Source organism: Heterodontus francisci, chromosome 2 (genome assembly GCF_036365525.1).
Source record: "Heterodontus francisci isolate sHetFra1 chromosome 2, sHetFra1.hap1, whole genome shotgun sequence".
NCBI classification, from domain to species: Eukaryota; Metazoa; Chordata; class Chondrichthyes; order Heterodontiformes; family Heterodontidae; genus Heterodontus; species Heterodontus francisci.
Window position 1 is genome coordinate 120,197,917 of NC_090372.1, and position 22,715 is coordinate 120,220,631.

General features: G+C 44.6%; 1 protein-coding gene across 1 annotated transcript in view; it reads right to left on the minus strand.

Annotated features, from left to right (window-relative positions):
* Positions 1–22,715, minus strand: part of hepacam2 (HEPACAM family member 2) — a 142,411-nt gene that overhangs the window by 13,609 nt on the left and 106,087 nt on the right. The window contains exons 8-9 of the mRNA XM_068009996.1: positions 11,379–11,455; positions 77–198 (exon numbers count right to left, since the gene is read on the minus strand). Of these exons, the coding sequence (XP_067866097.1) occupies positions 97–198; positions 11,379–11,455 (179 nt within the window). The 3' untranslated portion in view covers positions 77–96. The remainder of the gene's footprint in view (positions 1–76; positions 199–11,378; positions 11,456–22,715) is intronic.

Consider the following 22,715-nt stretch of genomic DNA (forward strand, 5'->3'; position numbering starts at 1 on the left):
CTCTACTAAACATTTTTAAAAATAAGGAACTGCAATATAACATAATTAGCAAATTCAAAATGAAAGCCATTTCTACCTGTTGTGATGGATTAGGCATCACGATGTTTTTGGTGACTGGCAAATGACATCATAAACTGTAGTGCAAACATCTGGTACCCGAATCATATCATACACTGTATTTAATTTATCCGGTGGAACCTGGAATATATTAAACGAGCAAAATATATATTTTAAGTCAGTTTAAAATTAATTCCCATTCACTAAAGAAAAACATCACATCAAACCACATATCATTTAGAATGGTCAGAGCATTTTAGCAAAATGAAAAAGACAACTTCCATGGTGTATTTCTAGTACCAATTGCTCTCCAGTGCACTCTATACTATAAATCCAACATCGTGGAGTGCATAAAATAAACATTCAGCAACAATAAAAGTTAGTTTTAAAAGAAATCTATGGAAAGGGGTTTGCATTATAAAAATGTCCCCAGAAACTTTTAAGTATCAGCTATTAAGCTCATTAAGTACTGAAATTACTTTCAGACCTGTCAATTTACCACAGCATTAATGTGTTGCTGACTGTATCGGCCACTACTCTAACTTACTGCTTTGTCTCAGCTAATCTAAGTAACCACATTGTTAAAATCATTTAAAACATTAAAATAAATCATGAACCGGATGGGTAAGAGGGGAAAATCTATTTAGATGTTTTTGTTTATGATTAGTGTCTTGAAATGAGAGATTTCAGCAGTGCTGAAGGGAACCATTTGTTACTTTGATGACCCAGTGCCAACATTGGATGTTCCAAAGTCAAGGGGCGAACAGATTAGCATCCTTCTATCAATGAGAGATGATGGGAATGCAGGCACAGGACTTTGGTAAGATCAGATGAGATCGTCTTCTGCCTTTCAAGGGTGACGTCCTCTCCATATTTGTTTTTTGGCTGCATAGCTTCGGGAGAACTTTAGGTCACAGACTTGCGCAGCATTTGCATCTCCCTCTCAACCTTACAGGCTGAATCAAGAGTAAGGGCAGGAGCCCCTACATCTGGAGCCTACTTGAGGATGGGGATATTTGTGGAGCCACCTCCTCCAGTTAGTTGTTTAATTGTCCATCACCATTCACGGCTGGATGTGGCAGGACTGCAGATTTTAGATCTGATCCGTTGGTTATGGGATCGCTTAGCTCTGTCTATCGCATGCTGCTTACACAAGTAGTCCTGTGTTGTAGCTTCACCAGGTTGACAGCTCATTTTGAGGTATGCCTGGCGCTGCTCCTGGCATGCCCTCCTGCACTCTTCATTGAACCAGGGTTGGTCTCCTGGCTTGATGGTAATGGTAGAGTGGGGAATATGCCGGGCCATGGGGTTACAGATTGTGGTTGAGTACAATTCTGCTGCTGCTGATGGCACACAGCGCCTCATGGATGCCCAGTTTTACATTGTTAGATCTGTTCGAAATCTATCCCACTTAGCACGGTGGTAGTGTCACACAACACGAAGGAGGATATCCTTGATGTGAAGGCGGACTTCCTCTCCACAAGGACTGTGCGGTGGGCACTCTTATCAATACTGTCATGGACAGATGCATCTGTGGCAGGCAGATTGGTGAGGACGAGGTCAAGTATGTTTTTCCCTCTTGTTGGTTCCCTCACCACCTGCCGCATACCCAGTCTAACAGTTATGTCCTTTAGGACTCGGCCAGCTCAGTCAGTAATGGTGCTACCGAGCCACTCTTGGTGATGGACATTGAAGTCCCCCACCCAGAGTATATTCTGCACCCTTGCCACCCTCAGTGCTTCCTCCAAGTGGTGATCAGCATGCACTGATTCATCAGCTGAGGGAGGGTGGTAGGTGGTAATCAGCAGGAGGTTTCCTTGCCCATGTTTGACCTGATGCCATGAGACTTCACGGGGTCCAGAGTCGATGTTGAGGACTCCCATGGCAATTCCCTCCCAACTGTATACCAATGTGCCGCCACCTCTGCTGTGTCTATCCTGCCGGTGGGACAGGACATACCCGGGGATAGTGATGGCAGTGTCTGGGACAGTGTCTGTGTGGTACGATTCAGGCTGTTGCTTGACCAGTCTGTGGGACAACTCTCAACTTTGGGACAAGCCCCCAGATGTTAGTAAGGAGGACTTTGCAGGGTCGACAGTGCTAGGTTTTCTGTTGTCGTTTCCGGTGCCGAAGTCGATGCCGGGTGGTCCGTCCAGTCATGTCAATGTATGAAAAACCAAAGCCCGCATAAGATAGCATTTTGACTGGCTAAAACTGTACAAAGATGTGGTGGAGTTCTGTAAAACTTTCCACATGTGCCAGGTTGTGGGGAAGCCCAAACCTGCAATAGAAACTGCATCCCTAATTCCCATATCGGCTTTTGGGAAACTGTCCAGCAGAGTGCTGGTATTCTGTGCGGGACCCATGCCAAAACAAAAGGGGCTGAACAAGCACAGCTCTGTCAGACAGTTAGGGAGGAAGGGGATGAAAAGGGCAGTGAGGACTGGTTAAAGAAGGGCCGGGAGGATTCCCAACTGGAACCCCCTACTGTCCGGTTAGCCAACCCTGAAATATCGGAAAAATTAGTCCCCACACGTAAATTAAGGCCAAAAAGGCACCCTACCAAGGCTGCTAACAGCATTACAGAAACTTACAGGGACAAGGAAAGTTCCCAAAAATGCAAACCAACAGTGCAGGTGATGCCTCGCCCAGTCGAAGTGCCACAGTGGAGTGCAATGAAAGCTGGACAGATACCTGCAAGCAGAAATGTCCCAGAGGACTTGGGGGCAATTAGAAAAGAGACCCTACCCACAGTAAAGGGAAAAGGGAAACAAAAATGCTCTGAAGGGAGCAGCCCTTCTGTGACTCACCAGAGCACGAAGAGTGAGGTCAGGGTGGATCTAAGCACCGAAGAACCCAATGATCAGGGCCCAAACCCAAAGCTAATCAAACCCAACAATTTCATTTCTGAATTCAGCAGGAACAAGTGCCCAGAGAAAATTTCAGACACCTCACAGTGACTTAAAACCAATTTATTACCACTACCACCATAGGGAGAAAAATTGTCAAGGTTACAAACATAATAAAAGATCAAAACTAAAGGCTCTGTATCTGAATGCATATAGCATTCGAAACAAAACAGATGAACTGAGAGCGCAAATAGAAATAAATAAGTACGATCGGATAGCCATTACAGAGACATGGCTGCAGGACGACATAGATTGGGACCTGAATATTGAAGGGTACATGACACTTAGGCAGGACAGGAAGCTAGGAAAAGGTAGAAGGGTAGCTCTGTTAATTAATGATGATAGAAGTTGAGAAATGATAAAAGCAAGCAGTCATTTGTGAGAATGATGTACAGGCCACCTAACATTGACCACATTGTAGGATGGGGTATAAAGGAAGAAATAATGGCAGCTTGTCAGAAAGGTACAGTGACAATTATGGGGGATTTTAACCTATGTACAGACTGGAAAAATTAGATGGGCAGAGGTAGCCTAGATGAGGAGTACATAGAATGTTTTTGGAGTAATTTCTTGGAACAATACGTTCTGGAGCCAACCAGAGCAGGCTATACTAGACCTGGTATTGTGCAATGAGATAGGATTAATTAATGACCTCATAGTGAAGGCACCCCTTGGTAGCAGCGATCATAATATAATTGAACTTTACATTCAGTTTGAAGGAGAGAAGAGTGGGTCCAAGACTTGTATTCTAAACTTAAATAAGGGCAATTATGAAGGCATGAAAGCAGAGCTAGCTAAAGTGAACTGGCAAATCAGGTTAAGGGATAGGTCAACAGAGATGCAGCGGCAGACATTTAAGGGGATATTTCAGAATACATAGACTAGATACATTTCAACGAGAAAGAAAAATTCCAAGGGTTGGAACCTGCCATCTGTGGTAAACTAAAACATTTAAAGATAGTATCAAACTTAAATAAAAAGTCTATAATTGCACAAAGATGGGAGTCAGGTCAGAAGATTGGACAGAATATACAAAACAGCAAAAAGTGATTAAAAGATTGATAAGGAAGGTAAAATTAGAGTACGAGAGAAAGCTAGCTAGAAATATAAACACAGATTGTCGGAGTTTCTATAGATACTTAAAAAAGAAAAGAGTTAACAAAGCAAGCGTTGGTTCTATAGAAAATGAGTCTGGGGAATTAATAATGGATAATAAGGAGATGGCAGATGAATTGAACAGATATTTTGCATCGGTCCTCACTATTGAAAACACAAGTAACATCCCAGTATTAGCTGTTTGTCAGGAAATAGAAGGGAGGGAGCAACTCAAGAAAATTACAATCACCAGGGAAGTGGTACTGAACAAATTGTTGGAGCTGTGGGCTGACAAGTCCCCGGGTCCTGATGGACTTCATCCTAGGATATTAAAAGAAGTGGCTCGTGAGATAGTTGATGCGTTAGTTTTAATTTTCCGAAAATCTCTAGATTCGATGAAGGTTCCATTAGATTGGAAAATAATGAACGTAACTCCTTTATTCAAAAAGGAAGGGAGACAGAAAGCAGGAAACTACAGGCCAGTTAGCTTAACATCTCTCTTCGGTAAAATGTTAGAAGATATTAATAAAGATGTTATAGCAGGGCATTTAGAAAAATTCAGGGTAATCAGGCAGAGTCAACATGGTTTTGTGAAAGGGAAATCATTTTGGGGAGTTACATGTGCTGTGGATAAAGGGGAACTGGTGGATGTATTGTACTTAGATTTCCAGAAGGCATTTGGTAAGGTGCCACATCAAAGGTTATTGCAGAAAATAAAAGCTCATGGTGTAGGGGGTAACATATTGGCATGGATAGAAGATGGCTAGCTAACAGGAAACAGAGAGTAGGCATAAAATAGGTCATTTTCTGGTTGGCAAGTTGCAACTAATGGTGTGCCACAGAGATCTGTGCTGGGGCCTCAACTTCTTACAATTTATATAAATGACTTAGATGAAGGGACCAAAAGTATGGTTGCTAAACTTGCTGATGACACAAAGACAGGTAGGAAAGTAACTTGTGAAGAGGACATAAGGGGGCTACAAAGGGATATAGATAGGTTAAGTGAATGGGCAAAAACCTGGCAAATGGAGTATAATGTGGGAAAGTCTGAAATTTTCCACTTTGGCAGGAAGAATAAAAAAGCATATTATCTAAATGGTGAGAGATTGCAGAGCTCTGAGATGCAGAGGGATCTGGGTGTCCTAGTGCATGAATCGCAAAAGGTTAGTATGCAGGTTCAGCATGTAATTTGGAAAGCTAATCGAATGTTATCATTTATCGCGAGGGGAACTGAATACAAAAGTAGGGAGGATATGATACAGGGCATTGGTGAGACCATATCTGGAGTACTGTCTACAGTACTGGTCTCCTTATTTAAGGAAGGATATAAATGCATTGGAGGCAGTACAGAGAAGGTTTACTAGACTAAGAGCTGGAATGGGAGGACTGTCTTACAAGGAAAGATTGGACAGGCTAGGCTTGTATCCGCTGGAATTTAAAAGAGTAAGAGGTGACTTGATTGAAACATATAAGATCCTGAGGGGTCTTGACAGGGTGGATGTGGAAAGGATGTTTCCCCTTGTGGGAGAATCTTGAATTACGGGTCACTGTTTAAAAATAAGGTGTCCCCCATTTAAGACAGAGATGAGGAGAACTTTTTTCTCTCAGAGGGTCGTAAGTCTTTAGAATTCTCTTTCTCAAAAGGTGGTGCAAGCAGAGTCTTTGACTATTTTTAAGACGGAGGTAGATAGATTCTTGATAAGCAAGGGGGTAGAAGGTTATTGGGGGTAGGTGGAAATGTGGAGTAATCAGCTCAGCCATGAACTTATTGAATGGCAGAGCAGGCTCGAAGGGCCGAGTGGCCTACTCCTGCTCCTAATTCATATGTTTGTATGTACTTGAACCTGAATGGTTAAAGCCACGTGCTGCAAAAACAGTTGAGGGGTTAAAGCTTGTAGATACAGGAGAACTTGCCCGAAACAATAATGGAAATTTGCAGACCACAATCTTCATCTACAATCACATGTTTATTGAGATGCACATCCCCAGGTTATTACTAATTGATACTAGAGAACCCTTAATCCCATTTGACAACACATGACCATTCCAGACAAAACTCAAAAAAATTAAATCAGCATTGCTGTTGCAGCCTAATACCAGCTGCAACAATTTTAAGAGTAATGAGTGAATTTGGGGAGTGAATGAGAATGAATGTGTGTTTTCCTCTTTTTCTTTTCCACTTCTTTAATGAAATGCTCCGATCATTGCATTTCATTCTGCGTGGCACGGAGGTGTCAGGAAAACCCTATATGCCAAATAGGAAATATTATTTTCTTCGGTTAGAAAGTTACCTTCGAGTTTTAATGGAAAAAACCCCTACAAGGAACTTTTCAAAAAACTAGCAGCCAACATGGCCACTGCCATTTACATCTGAAATATCAGGAGATTGGACTGGAAACAAAAAAGTCTAACAAGAAGCCCAGCCAGGACAATGGCTTGCTCTAAGTGATTGAATTACCTAGAATGGCTTCATTAGCATAACAGTCAAGGGCATCCCCACCCATTGACTTTGAAAGAGACAACTCCCTCCAAGTATGAATTGACATCATTGGGCATGTAGAACCTTGAATTTCATTAGAAGATTCCAGAAAAACCTAATTAGAAACCAAAGGGATTTTGAAGAACCATGTGACCGCCTGTTCATCTCTGAAGAAACATGTTCTGTTATACAGCAAAGAGACAGGCAGTAACTGAGTGTTGAGTGTACAACAGCACAGAAGGCTGTGCTCCCCTGTCTCTCTCTCTCTCTTCTTTCTCTCTCCCCAGAAAACATCAAGTGAAAACTGTCTGTGACTGGGGAACTCTCCAAGTCTACAGACTGCTACAGCCAGCGACAAGGGCAAGAGAGCCAACTCCAATTCTGCCTTCAAGTAACCCTGAGCAAAGCAGGCCAACAAAGTGCACTTTGACCAGCGAGGATTTCAAGAATACTGCTTCAGCCGAGGACTACTGGATTTACAGACTGTATTTAAGTTCCATTTATTGTGGACTTTAATCCAACCACCATATCTATTTTTCCTCCTGTAATCTATTTGTGTCTGTGTGATTCTCGTGTGAATGTGTGCGTGAACGTGTAGTGTATTTTTAAATCGGGTTAGAGTGTTAAGTATAATAAACTTACCTCTTGTTTAAACTTAAGAAAACCTGTTCGATTGGTTCTTTCGCAATCACAGTAAAGGTGAAAGGTAAAACACTCATGGAGGTGGTAAGCACAACCACTGTTTAAAAGGAATTAACCCTGTTGCAGTCAAATAAGAGGAGTGGGAAAGAGGGGAGCCGGAAGCCCCCTTCTCATCTGGCCGTAACATAATTATTATAAAAAAATTTTAATGTGTAGGTAGATATCTATTTTAATACAGGACTTCAAAGGATAAAGGGATCATGGGATACGGGGAGAAATCGGGAACAGGGTACTGAGTTTGGATGATCAGCCATGATCGTATTGAATGGCGGTGCAGGCTAGAATGGCCTACTCCTGCTCCTATTTTTTCTACGTTTCTAAAGAAGTTCAACTTTAAAACACTTGTTTTGTGCTAATTCCAAAGTCAAAATTCATTCTTGTAGTTTTTTTTTTACTGGAAAAGTAATATTTAGCATTTCATCTGGTCATCAATATTAAAATATAGGCAGAAATTAAACAAAACATTTACCAGGGAAGTTACTCAGTGTCCAGTGTGTTAGCGCATCAGTATATTGGCAGCATATGAATGAGGGTGACACAGAAAAACAGAGGATGAAACAACTTGATCCAACCTGACCCTCCTCCAGCTGCTATTTAGAGGCATTGTCAGAAGTCAATGAATAGGTTACTTTCCTACCTTCTGGTGCTCAAGGAATACTGTTTGGCATAAGAATACATAATGGAGATCATTTTCTTTTGCATTATGCATCTATTTCTTCTGTATAGCAAGAGAAAAAAGGGTAAAATTCCATTATTGCACACCAGGAGCAGGATTTTTGAGGACTGAAAACGGGCGGGCCCAGAATTTCCTGTCGCCGGCCAGCATGCCAGTTTGCTGGCACTATCTGGCCCTGAGCCATTTTCATAGAGGTTGGGCCAGGAGCAGAAAGCCTATCTACTCACAAGCAGCTGGTAGCCAATGGAAGTAATTAAGGGGCCTATTAAGGCCCCTGTCCCGCGCCAACTAGAACTTTCCAGTTGGTAGGCAGGCTGTACACTGCGGCCAAAACACAGCCTGCTAAATGAGGTGGCCTCCCAGCGGGTGGGCCAGGATTGGCGTACTTCACTCTGTGAGGGACCACCCCCGCCTCCCACCCTAGCACCCGTCCTCGCTGTCGGGCCACAAATGTGGCTGCCGGCCATCCAGTGAAGGAGTGCCCCCTTACAATCACAGCCAGGCAGCTGTGGCCTTTCCTAATTGACATTTTATTACCTGGTCTTCAGACGGTGCCTCCAGCTTGAGCTCGTTCATTGCGAGGGGAATTGAATACAGAAGTAGGGAGGTTATGCTTCAGTTATACAGGGCATTGGTGTGACCACATCTGGAGCACTGTGTACAGTATTGGTCTCCTTATTTAAGGAAGATGTAAATGCATTGGAGGCAGTACAGAGGTTTACTAGACTAATACCTGGAATGGGCAGGTTGTCTTATGAGGAAAGGTTGGACAGGCTAGGCTTGTATCCGCTGGAATTTAGAAGAGTAAGAGGCAACTTGATTGAAGCATATAAGATCCTGAGGGGTCTTGACCGGGTGGATGTGGAAAGGATGTTTCCCCTTGTGGGAGAATCTAGAACCAGGGGTCACTGTTTAAAAATAAGGGGTCGCCCATTTAAGACAGAGTTGAGGAGAACATTTTTCTCTCAGAGGGTCATGAGTCTTTGGAATTCTCTTTCTCAAAAGGCGGTGGAAGCAGGGTCTTTGAATATTTTTAAGGCAGAGGTAGATAGATTCTTGATAAGCGGGGGTGAAAGGTTATCAGGGGTATGTGGAAATGTGGAGTAATCAGTTCAGCCATGAACATTGAATGGGGGAGCAGGTTCTAAGGGCCAAGTGGCCTACTCCTGCTCCTAATTCAAATGCTCCTATGAGCTGCGCTCTCTCTCTCAACAGTTCCTACCTGAGGGCTGTTAATGTGTCATCACAGGCTTTCAATTGACATTCCAGCCTCGGAGCCCACCCTCCATTCTTGCTTAATTGGACAGCGAGTTAGCCTTTGGCTATTAATTGGCCAATCCTACAGAAATCATTGTCCGGTAACTATTCCTGACACAGTATGGGTTCGGGACCTGTATTTGATCCCAATGTCAGGATCTCAACCCCAAATGAAAAATCCTGCCCCAGGTCTCTGTCCCTTTGTGGTTCATACTTATTTTCATGGGCATTTCCATTATGGGAGGGAGCTTTCACCTAAGCATTTAAATTAAATGCTAATGATATGGCGGTGGCATCAAAAATCATCTGTGTTATTTCCTTGGCTTTCTGCCTGATGGAAGTTTTTTTGGTGAAAATGAGCTTTAATTCATTTGACCCTCCTCAGCTGGAGAATGTAAAAAGGAGTTGCCAGCAACCTCCTACTACATCTTAGATTAGGTATGTTTTATTTTATTCTTCAGGTCCAGCAAGGGAGAGCAAGAGGGCTGAAGAAATCTGGTTATTGTTTTTGACAGCAGCCAGCAGTCCCCAAAGTCAGCAGACATCTGTAGCATCATCCAAGGTACCCCCCACCCCTGCCAATTTGGGTATCCTGAAATTCCCTGGGGTGTTTCCATGCTGGGATGAAGGCCATTAATAATTGGGATAAATTAACCCAAGTCAGAAATCCACTTGAGTACAGTTGCGTCTCTGGTTGGATGCAATACATAAACAACCATCTGGCAAACATTGGAGTGGGAAGGGAAGGAAATTGAGTCCCAGCATACACCAACCTTTAATAGAACATTATTTTATCTCGTATCAGGTTCATGCGATGTAGCCTCATTTAACCCTTACCTCAGTGAATAAAGAAATATTCTGTACAGATACTGATACTTCAGTTTCTCTCAGAGTCTGCATTGTTCAACTTAACTACTTTGGAAAAATAAGGTAGGCCATTATTTCTCAAATCAAACTTTTGTAGAATTTGGGCTGAATTTTCCAGCAGGTGTCAGGACCCCAACATCGGGTCCATATTGGGGTCCCAAGACTGCCCATGTTATCAGCGTGCCCACCAGTGCAAGAAGCGGCCTCCTAACTGGTCCCCTCCGCGCTTGCTGGCCTATTAAGAACAGTAACCTGAGGCTTGAGGCCCAATCTAAGGGCCTGCAGCAATGTTAGGCCAGGAGAGATGGTGCCTCAACGTGGAGGTGCCCTGGGCTGCCTGTGTGGAAGTCATCAAATAAAGAGGCCCAAAGCTGGTAATGCCATTAGGGTGGAGGTAAAACCAGTCCACAGGAGTAGTGACGAATGTGGTTGCAGGCTTTTCTCCCCGTGGCCCCGTCATTGTAGCATGGAGCCTCTGTCTCCAATAGCCACCCAGCCTGCCTCACTCAGCAGGGGGCCGCTCCGATAACGGGAAAATACCAGTACTGTGGCCAAATGGCCCCTAAGTGGATCCTTAATTGCCCTAATTAGCTGCCGCTGATGTGGAGCAGGCAGCTGACTCTGGTTCCAGCCCACTCCTGGAAATGTTCCCTGGACGGGAGGTAATGGGTAGGAGAGCCATCCTGATATGCTTCCCCCTATTTTCCTGCTCCCCCTCGCCCCACCTCCAACCCTGTCTTCATGGGGCCTGGAAAATTGAGCCCTTTATTTTTCCTTGAGGGCCAAAAGCAATAAAAATCTATAAAAACTATTACAAGTTGTTTCACTGTGTGATCTCCTCTGTAATTTTATCATTCCATCAAAGCACATATAAAATGTTAAGTGGATTTATAGTTCCCAAATCATGAGATGGTGATTAGCACAGCCAGACCATTCAATTAGATATTGTTAAAAACTTTTGGTACTGTAGTAATATCTATTAATACACTAGATGATTTGTTACGAATTAGTTAAGTCGTTTGGTAGGACAGAACTTGAGTATTGCTGAAAATAGACACAAGTTGTCGAAGCTTTTCGTCTTGCACTCATCAGGACAATATGCAAGAATAACCAATGTAAGGGAAAACAACAACTTATACTGCATGAGAAGAGAGTGCTGATTGGTTGGCAAGTGAATTCTGATTGGTAGAGATGTTGCCATGGAGAATGCACCGGCTTACGGTGACCGACAGTCAACTGCCAAGCTTTGTTGAAATTTAAACCAGGCAGCTTGACTCTGATTGTCAATGCCTTGAGTTTGTAAACCCAGTCTTGCTCTGCAGAGCAGTACACCCACCTGTTGAAACTCTGCCGGTTCTGGCACGGCAACAAATTCATATATTCCATAATCATCCATAGGTGGCTCTTGTTCCTCTGAAAACAAGCAGAAAATTATTGACATGTATAGCAAAGTCTGAATTATTGAAAAATGGCCAAATTTGCAGGTATGGGGCCTGTATGCATGACAGTGTGATTTTCTTTGCAAATACAAATCTTTTTAAGATACAATGTAATGGCATGAAAATCAAAGATTTGTAGGATAATGTGAAACTTTTTGTTAGCACCAGAATTTCTGTTGGCATTCCTCACAGTTAATTTGGATCTAAAATAGAGTTGGGTGTGAAATTCCGATCCATAGTGCCACTGCAGACAACATTACATAAGTTAGAGGCTCTCCGAGTAGGGCGCGCAGTGCCTGGTGCCATTTCCGGCATATCCCACATGCTATCTCATGCTGGGAAGAGTGCTCATGCAGGCGTGTCATGTGTGTGCCAGAAACTTCCCAACTGGCCAGATTGTGACACCAATCAGGCTTACTGGCTGATTTGATGCACGATTTCCAAACTTGGACCACGCCCGCCCATTCAACTTATTCACTAGTCCCTCACCAAAGAACATGCATACAGCTGTAAGAGCAATCTGCAACTCGGGTTATTTAAAGGACCAGGCACTCAACTTGCACATAAGGTGATTTACATTCATTTCTGCTCTTGCAAAGTCTCTAGAAGTACTGTGGAGTTCTTTTGGAGTTTTTTTTTCATGGGATGTGGGCATTGCTGTCAAGGCCAGCATTTGTTGCCCATCCCTAATTGCTTTTTAGAAGGTGGTGGTGAGCTGCCTTCTTGAACCACTGCAGTCCATGTGGTATAGGTACACCCACAGTGCTGTTAGGGAGGGAGTTCCAGGATTTTGATCCAGTGACAGTGAAGGAACAGCGATATATTTCCAAGTCAGGATGGTGTGTAACTTGGAGGGAATCTTGCAGATGGTGGTGTTGCCATACATCTGCTACCCTTGTTCTTCTAGGTCAAAGAGATGGTGAGTTGCTAGATCTGGCAAGGAATATTGTTGCATCTTGATAGGGAGAGCAGAGGATTTGGTGACCTGTCCACATAAAGGCTGCAATGGGTAAGGTGGCAGCAGTGGCAGTGCCTCTGGATCTGCAACACAACAGGGAGATGGGGCAGAGTCTACAGAAAGGGCATGCTCTGCACCATGCCGTCTGCAAAGTTGGAGCTGGACTCCTTCTTGCTCCTTGACAGTGACAGGAGGCAGTCTGGGAAGCCAGCCAATGCACCAAGTATCTTGTCATGCATCTTCATCGGTACTCTCCTGTAGACCGGCCCATTGGTGTCCTCATCTGAGTCCCCTGTCGCAGAACTTGTCTGCCGTCTCACCCTCCAGTGACCTGGCACATAAAGTATCCTTTCCCTGGCCTGGCTGTGGCTCACTTGTGCCCAGTGACTCACCACATGCAGATCCCAACTCTATTCTCGCCTGTAAGGTGTGTGCAGTGCCAGTATCTGAGCTGCTGGCTGAGAGTGTCTGATCAAGTGATGGTGCTTCTTCATCAGCACTGTGGTGTTGCTCTCTCTCTTCCTCCTGGAGCTGCCATGGCTGAGCAGGTGGCAGTTCTTGAGTATCTGACAACAGAGAATCAGAAAGGAGAAAGTTTGGTGAGGGAAGGATGGGGGGAGGTCCATGGTCACACCATCACCAGCTTGTTCATCATGCCAGATAGCAGATGAGGGTAAGCTGGGAGTTGAGAAGGGACATAAGGCAGGAACATACCATCATCCTCAATATTCTCAATGACACCAGTGGCCACATGCTCTGTCGCAGTTGGCCCCATAATGCGATGAACCAACCCTCCATAGGGCTCAGGAGATGCAGGCATCCTTGTCCCGTACCTGTTATGTTCTACTCCCTTCTATTGTGGGCAACCTTGTCCTGAAAGAGAGGGGGAAGAATGTCAGTGATTGTGTAGCACTGTGTTTGGGTGATGTACCTCCCACAGCTGAATAGCTGGAGCTGTTGGGAGGCAGATTGGTAAGTGTGTGAGGGTGAGGTGGTGTTTCTGGATGTTAGCTATGAGTCCTGAGTGCCAGGGACTGATGATGGGTGAATGCTGAGGGTATGGTGCATTGAGCAACTTGAGAGCTTGGTGGAACAGTGGATAGGAGATGTCATGTGAAGACGCATTCATAGACCTTTACCCTCCCTGTTAGGACATTAAACTTCTTGTGGCACTGCTGCCAGGTCCTTGGGGCCAGATTCCTTGCATTGATTTCCCTGATCCCCTGCTCCCATTCCCTTCGGAGGGCGGTCTTTGAGGGCATCCTGTCTCCCTCTCCGCTGTAGAAAAATGGCATCTTTCTTCCTATCCATCTTCACCACTAAGGCCTCCAACACCATATCTGTGAATCTAGGATCTCTCTCTTTTCCCTGGTGTGTCATTTGTGCAGTTCTACATTCAGCCAGTGTCAGTACAGGCAGCCAGCAGCAGCTTCCTTCCACTGAGTGCAGCTCTCCTTTAAGAGGGACAGACTGTCTTTAAGAAGAGCAGGCTGATTGCACCTTGTGTTATCAGCACACTCTGCTGAGCACTTAGGCAGCCAGCAGAGCAGGCCTCACTCAGATCAATGCTACAATCAGGTACATGAGAAGGCAGCACCAAGCATGTATTCTGACTGCCTCAATGGCAACAGGTGTGGGCAGGTCACAAACCCTCTGCGCCCAAAAATGGGCTATACGAATTTTTACCACAGTTATGCTTCACCTGGCCTGTCCTCTTCAGGCCACTGTGGGAAAACGGTCAAAATAGCCAAATGCATGGAACTATAGCTGCTTGCAAATTCCTACGGTGACTTATAGACTCATTGGGCTGAAGTTTACCATGGGCTTTGGGACCCCAACATTGAAACCAAATGGGGGTCCTGAGCCCCGTGAAAGCCTGAGCCCCGAGGCACTGGCGTTCACACATGTCAAGAAAGCCAAATCTCTACCTGTATACTCTGTGTTGGGGATCTCGCCTCCTTGGAGCTGGAGCTCTATGACCAACCTCTCTGCCTTGTGGAGGGGCATGTGGCAAAGGAGAAGGTAGCTGATGCTGGTGTTACTACTGGTGCTGTTTTTGTTGGTGTTACTGCTCCGCTTGTTCTTCATCAGAGGTGCAAGGTGCAGTTGCATAAGCTGCTCCCATGCCATGGTGAAGACTGGTAGCAGGGAAGTGCAGCTGAAAGTGAATGAAGTGTTAGACAGGTGGTGTGACTTCCTAGAAGTTGGAAATCATCTGTCAAGCAGTGATAGCATTCTCTGAGAAGGAGCAGCAGCCTCCCACCTAGCCATGGCTGGACCTCTTCCGTTTCACTGATCAAAGCCTTCTCAGCCTGTCATTTTCACTGAAGAAGCTCTTCCCCCTGTGCACTCGTCTTGGTGACACTAGTGAGTTGCTGATAGCTCAGGAAATAGGTCCACTGGCTGTTAAAGCCAGAATCCTTGGTTAAAACAGTCATTAATTATATATTAGAATATTTAAGTGACTTACCCGACAGCTGCAAGGGAGTTCCCCACTCAGCTCTAGACCTGCCCAGTGAAACCCAGAACAGGGCGGGATGATGTTGGGATCCTCACCTGGCTTCACTTTTAGGGGATTTAACTCCCTACGCAGACTCAAAATTCCTCCCATATGCCTCTTTGAAAATTGCAATTCTCTTTAAGATTCTCCAAGCTTGTCAGAGGAATGACAGTTCCTTGATTCAGTGTTGACAGTACCTCAGTTGCTGCATGTGACGAGACTCCAGACACAGACGTGGGGTCAAAAATGCCTGAGGACCAATTAAATCTGAGCCTGAGAAATCAGTGACATCTCTTCAAGTTCTTGGCTGAGAATAAAGTGGAGGCAATGAAGGCAATCAGGGCAAGTGTGGGCAGTGAAGGAAAGATATCTGTTGCACTGTGCCATGTTATGATCTGTCACACATGCTTGAAATGGTGACTGTATTTTAGTTGAAGATTTGTTCTGTCAATTTTAGAATTCTGAAGCAAATTTTAATAAAATAACAAATTTTACTGCTTGTTCTAACCAAAAGCAATAAACTCTGGAACTATTATAAATCGTCAGAAATCAAGAGGTTAAATAAGTGTGGGGCAAGTGGGATATTTAATCTGAGACTGGGGAAAAAAACAAATCAAATGTAAAGCCCAGGCTTGCCTTATATAGACCGTGGGAAAAGAACAGGATATTACAAGCCTCTTAAAATGGATGTTGTTTGATTTCTTTTCCAAGAACCTGAACTGTGTTGGCTCACTCTGGTAGTATGTGGACACTGTAGGTGAAAAAGAAAGTCAATTGCAAGGAATAAAAGATTGATAGGTGCGGTGTTGAGCAAATGAGACTGGGAACAAAATTCCCTCAAGAATTTACTTAAGTCTAATTTACATACAGTACTGGGTGGAGCTGACTATATTGTGTTGATGGCTGTGAACTGTTACCATCAACTTGTTTTACTGGCTTTCCCTCTTGTTCAGCTGTGGAATTAAATTACTATGACCAGAATGTGGGTGCGTTTTTGTGAGATGGACGAAGCGGGGCTGACAGAGTGTTGAAACTGGAACCAGCAGGAATAAATGTTATTTTTATCAAAGGTTTTAGTTCCCCGAGCAGACCGTCAAAGTCATTTGGCGGAATGCCTCATCACCAGAACTTTCAAACAAGCACCAAGACGTAGCTTGGCTGGTGGTGAGAAGGGCCCTCCCCGTCAGATCCTTCATGCACACCCGAAGTCTCACCCCCTCCGCACAGTGCCCCCGCGTTGGCTGTGGTGGGGAAGAGACGGTCGCCCACCTCCTCCTGGAATGTGCCTTTGCAAAGCAGCTGTGGAAAGAGATGCAGTGGTTTTTGTCAAGGTTCATCCCAAGCAGCTCTGTAACACAGGAGTCTGTGTTCTACGGGCTGTTCCCAGGGACGCACACCGAGACAAACATCAACTGCTGCTGGAGGACTATCAATTCGGTGAAAGACGCCCTTTGGTCTGCCCGAAACTTGCTGGTCTTCCAGCGCAAAGAGTTGTCCACCACCGAATGTTGCAGACTGGCACATTCCAAGGTCCAGGACTACGTGCTGAGGGACGCACTAAAGCTTGGGGCAGCCGCAGCAAAGGCTCAATGGGGAAAGACCACAGTGTAAGGTTCCCCCACCAAGCTGGACTGAGGGGCTGGATCAATGGGAAACCCCTCGAACTGTATCGTTAATATTCTCAATTGCTGTAAATGTAAAACTGTAATTGACATGACAATTGTGAAACGGAAGGGTTGGGAAGAAACACATGACAGTATTGAAGGAAACTGATCTCCCTTGCAATGTTTGTATTTTTTGGTGCTGTTTAGAAACTGTTTGGCAATGTAATTTTTACAGATTTTTATGAATAAAGTATATTTTGGAAATAAAAAAAAAAAAATCAAAGGTTTTAGTGAGGCCATGTTCTTTAGGAACTGGGAAGACCGATCCTTTGTCCCCTTCACTGTCAGATCAGACTACCTGAAGCTGCTGGGGATATGGTTTGGAAGGGTCGGGGCATACGCCAAAACTTGGAAGGAGCAAGTGCACCATAAACTGAGCTTGTGGGTGCAGTGTTCTCTCTCCATTGTGAGTAAAAACCTGGTCATCAGGTGCAAGGCGTTCACGTTGTTGCTGTATGTGGCACAGGTCTGGCCCATACCCCACTCCTGCGCCGTGGCAGTCATCGGAGCCATTTTCTGCTTTATCTGGAGATGCAAAATGGACCGGGTCTGGAGGGACATGATGTTCCAACCTCTGGATAAGGGCGGAAAAAATGTACCCAACGTTAGCCCTCATCCTGATGACCACCTTCGTGTGTGGCTGCATCAAGCTGTGCATAGAGCCCCAGTACGCAAACACCAAGTGTCACTACGTGCTGAGGTTCCATTTGTCCCCGATGTTGCGAAGGATGGGTCTGGTCACATTGCCGTGGAACGCTCCATCCAGTTGGACCATGCCATACCACCTATCCTTCGTGGAAATGTTTGTGCAGGAAAACACCTTTGACCACCAATCCATCAGGCAGTGGTCTGCATGGAATGTCCTCAAAGCCCTATGGGATAAGGAGATGGTGGATCCTGTCGGATGGTTCCCCAAGCAGACGGTCAAAGTCATTTGGCAGATTGCCTCATCACCAGAACTTTCCAACAAGCACCAAGACGTAGCTTGGCTGGTGGTAAGATCTATCAGATCCTTCCTACACACCCAGAATCTCATCGCCTTTGCATGCTGCCCTCGAGGTGGCTATGGTGGGGAAGAGACTGTTGCCCACCTCCATGTGCCTTTGCAAAGTAGGTGTGAAAAGAGATGCAGTGGTTTTTGTCCAGGTTCATCCCAAGCAGCTCTGTAACACAGGTCTCTGTGCTCTATGGGCAGTTCCCAGGAATGCACACTGAGATAAACATCAACTGCTGCTGGAGGATCATCAATTCGGTGAAAGACACTCTTTGGTCTGCCCGAAACTTGCTGGTCTTCCAGTGTTAAGAGTTGTCCGCGACCGAGTATTGCAGACTGGCATATTCCAAGGTCCAGGACAACGTGCTGAAGGACGCACTAAAGCTTGGGGCAGCCACCGCAAAGGCTCAATGGGGAAAGACCACTGTGTAAGGTCCTCCTGCCATAGTGAACTGAGGAACTGGACCTATGGAAAACCCCTCGGGCTGTATACACCAAATGCGGTTTTGCTGTAAAATGTACATGGCATGTAAAATGGAATGGCAGGGTTGTGAGGGAACTCACTCCTCTATTGAAGAAAACTGTTTTCCTTTGCACTTTCTGGAATGTCAACTTGGTGCTGTTTTGAACTGTTTTGTAATGTTTTTTTTTACAGATTTTTATGAATAAAGTATAATTTTGTTTTGGGGTGCAAGCAACTATTTCTGTGTCCATTCTAAAGCACTTACTGTCATTTAGATAATAGTTTTAGCGCAGAACTTTTTATCCAGATGCTCCCTCAGGAAGACCACAGGGATAGAGTTACCATTTTGGGGGCAATCAGTAATCTGGGCCCAAATTGCGCTAGTTTTCGGAATTGAATATTTTGCTCAGGTTTCTGCTCAAACTCATTTGCATATCGTCGAGAACAAAATCTTCCATGTACCCACGCAATCGGGCAGCATTTTAGAATGTAATTTTCCTTGATCATTAAAAAAAATTCATTTATATATTCAAGAGGGGTAATGTGGTACAGTTTTATTAATATAACTCAAAATATGTTTATCACAAAAAAATAAGCATTTTAATCAGGGTCTACTCCACCATCTGAGTAGTATTATTTTAAATAACTGAAACTGACTTGAACAAACTATAATGAACTATTTCCGAGTTACATTGGTTACAGTAGTCAGTTTCTAAGTAAATTAAATATTTTTAAATATGTAAATACTTTTAAATGTACTAGTGCCTTTGCACCTAAAAAAATATGCTTGAATTTAAGAGCCTCCTTGAAGACCCACAAATGAGTGCAATTAGCAGAACTTGCAGTCGTGATTAATTTGATCTGGGGCTATGGCCCGTTTTGTGAGCAGGGAAAGTTTTGAGTGCAATGTTTTTGAAACCAGAGTAAAAGATTGCCGGAACTCGATTTGCACTGAACATAATTTGCACTTGAAATTCCTCGATTTGGCCAATTTCAGGCACAGGTGTAGAGACTGTACCCTACACTATTTAACTTCTTTGAGATGAATAAAAAGATTTCAGTGAACCTAATATGAAGGGCCACAGACAATTCAAAGTTTAAAAAAAACTTTGAAACGATAAGGTGAATGAGGAAATAGTCATCCCAAAAATAAGATGCAAATTTTCCACAGAAGTGGCTCCACTGCTGCAGCTGTAGCAGGCTTTCTACACACCCAATCAACCTGGTTTTGGTCTTAACAAACTTCCTGAGGTCAGCCTCATTAGCTTTCTTTACAGGAAGGACACCCGACTGTATTCTGCCTGTGCTGAGAGTCTGCCTTTGCGGGAGGGGTGGTGGCAAACTGGTAATGTCACTGGGTTAGTAATCTAGAGCCCAGGCTAATGCTCAGTGGCCACAGGTTCAAATCCCACCACGGCAGATGGTGAAATTTGAATTCAATTAATAAATCTGGATTTGAAAGCTAGTCTAATAGTGACCATGAAACCATTGTCATTTGAACTCATCTGGATCACTAATGTCCTTTAAGGAAGGAAATCTGCTGTCCTTACCTGGTCTGACCTACATGTGACTCCAGACCCGGTTGACTCTTAAATGCCCTCTGAAATGGCCTAGCAAGCCATTCAGTTCAAGGGCAATTAGGGATGGGCAAGAAATGCTGGCCCAGCTAGCGATGCCCACATCCCACAAACGAATAAAACAAAAGGGGAAAATGGCTACTGTAGACCTCAGCAACAGGGTGGGCTGGCTGCAGATTAGTAGTAAAAGCAGGGCCTTTTGAAGAAATAATGTAATATCTTGTGGAGAAAGGAGTAAATAACTCACCCCATAATTAACTGGGCTCCTTAAGGGACAGATTTAAAATATAAAGGATCTTCAGCTAGCCCTTAGCAATGATGTGAAATGATGGAAAATGTAACCTCTGAGATCACGCCAGCATTGCCATCCACTCTGAATATGCGCACCGAAATTGGAGTATGTACATTCCATACCTTTCATCCCTTTTAGTGGAAAATCCCAAAAGCGGTGACAATCTACATGAAGCTGGCAAAACAACACCCTGATTAATTTCTTGTCCAAGGTGTCTCGAATCAGCCCTTGATCTCTGAAGTCCATGAATCATTAATGATATATCAAACAAAGAACAAAGAACAGTACAGCACAGGAACAGGCCATTCGGCCCTCCAAGCCTGCGCCGATCTTGATGCCTGCCTAAACTAAAACCTTCTTCACTTCCGGGGTCCGTATCCCTCTATTCCCATCCTATTCATGTATTTGTCAAGATGCCTCTTAAACATCTCTATGGTACCTGCTTCCACCACCTCCCCCGGCAACAAGTTCCAGGCACTCACCACCCTCTGTGTAAAGAACTTGCCTCGCACATCCCCTCTAAACTTTGCCCCTCTCACCTTAAACCTATGTCCCCTAGTAACTGGCTCTTTCACCCTGGGAAAAGCTTCTGACTATCCACTCTGTCCATGCCGCTTATAACTTTGTAAACCTCTATCATGTCGCCCCTCCACCTCCGTCGTTCCAGTGAAAACAATCCGAGTTTATCCAACCTCTCCTCATAGCTAATGCCCTCCAGACCAGGCAACATCCTGGTAAACCTCTTCTGTACCTTCTCCAAAGCCTCCACATCCTTCTGGTAGTGTGGCGACCAGAATTGCATGCAATATTCTAAGTGTGGCTTAACTAAAGTTCTGTACAGCTGAAGCATGACTTGTCTATTTTTATACTCTCTGCCTGTCAATACTCCTAAGGGTTCTGCCATTTACTGTATACTTCCCACCTGCATTAGACCTTCCAAAATGCATTACCTCACATTTGTCCGAATTAAACTCCATCTGCCATTTCACCACCCATGTCTCCAACCGACCTATATCCTGCTGTATCCTCTGACAATCCTCATCACTGTCCGCAGCTCCACCAACCTTTGTGTCGTCCGCAAACTTATTAATCAGGCCAGCTACATTTTCCTCCAAATCATTTATATATACTACAAACAGCAAAGGTCCCAGCACTGATCCCTGCGGAACACCACTAGTCACATCCCTCCATTCAGAAAAGCACCCTTCCACTGCTACCCTCTGTCTTCTATGACCAAGCCAGTTCTGTATCCATCTTGCCAGCTCCCCTCTGATCCCATGTGACTTCACCTTTTGTACCAGTCTGCCATGAGGGACCTTGTCAAAGGCTTTACTGAAGTCCATATAGATAACATCCACTGCCCTTCCTTCATCAATCATCTTTGTCACTTCCTCAAAAAACTCAATCAAATTAGTGAGACACGACCTCCCCTTCTCAAAACCATGCTGCCTCTCGCTAATAAATCCATTTGTTTCCAAATGGGAGTAAATCCTGTCCCGAAGAATCCTTACTAATAATTTCCCTACCACTGACGTAAGGCTCACCGGCCTATAATTTCCTGGATTATCCTTGCTACCCTTCTTAAACAAAGGAACAACATTGGCTATTCTCCAGTCCTCTGGGACCTCACCTGTAGCCAATGAGGATGCAAAGATTACTGTCAAGGCCCCAGCAATTTCTTCCCTTGCCTCCCTCAGTATTCTGGGGTAGATCCCATCAGGCCCTGGGGACTTATCTACCTTAATGCTTTGCAAGACACCCAACACCTCCTCCTTTTTGATAATGAGATGACTGAGACTATCTACACTCCCTTCCCTAGGCTCATCATCCACCAAATCCTTCTCCTTGGTGAATACTGATGCAAAGTACTCATTTAGTACCTCGCCCATTTCCTCTGGCTCCACACATAGATTCCCTTCTCTGTTCTTGAGTGGGCCAACCCTTTCCCTGGCTACCCTCTTGCTCTTTATATACGTATAAAAAGCCTTGGGATTTTCCTTAATCCTGTTTGCCAATGACTTCTCATAACCCATTTTAGCCCTCCTGACTCCTTGCTTAAGTTCCTTCCTACTGTCTTTGTATTCCTCAAGAGATTCGTCTGTTCCTAGCCTTCCAGCCCTTACGAATGCTTCCTTTTTCTTTTTGACGAGGCTCACAATATCCTTCGTTATCCAAGGTTCCCGAAACTTGCCAAACTTATCCTTCTTCCTCACAGGAACATGCTGGTCCTGGATTCTAATCAACTGATGTTTGAAAGACTCTCACATGTCAGATGTTGATTTACCCTCAAACAGCCGCCCCCAATCTAAATTCTTCAGTTCCTGCCTAATATTGTTATAATTAGCCTTCCCCCAATTTAGCACCTTCACCCAAGGACTACTCTTATCCTTATCCACAAGTTCCTTAAAACTTATGGAATTATGGTCACTGTTCCCGAAATGCTCCCCTACTGAAACTTCGACCACCTGGCCGGGCTCATTCCCCAATACCAGGTCCAGTACGGCCCCATCCCTAGTTGGACTATCTACGTATTGTTTCAAGAAGCCCTCCTGGATGCTCCTTACAAATTCTGCCCCATCCAAGCCCCTAGCACTAAGTGAGTCCCAGTCAATATAGGGGAAATTAAAATCACCCACCACTACAACCCTGTTACCTTTACATCTTTCCAAAATCTGTCTACATATCTGCTCCTCTACCTCCCATTGGCTGTTGGGAGGCCTGTAGTAAACCCCCAACATCGTGACTGCACCCTTCCTATTCCTGAGCTCCACCCATATTGCCTCGCT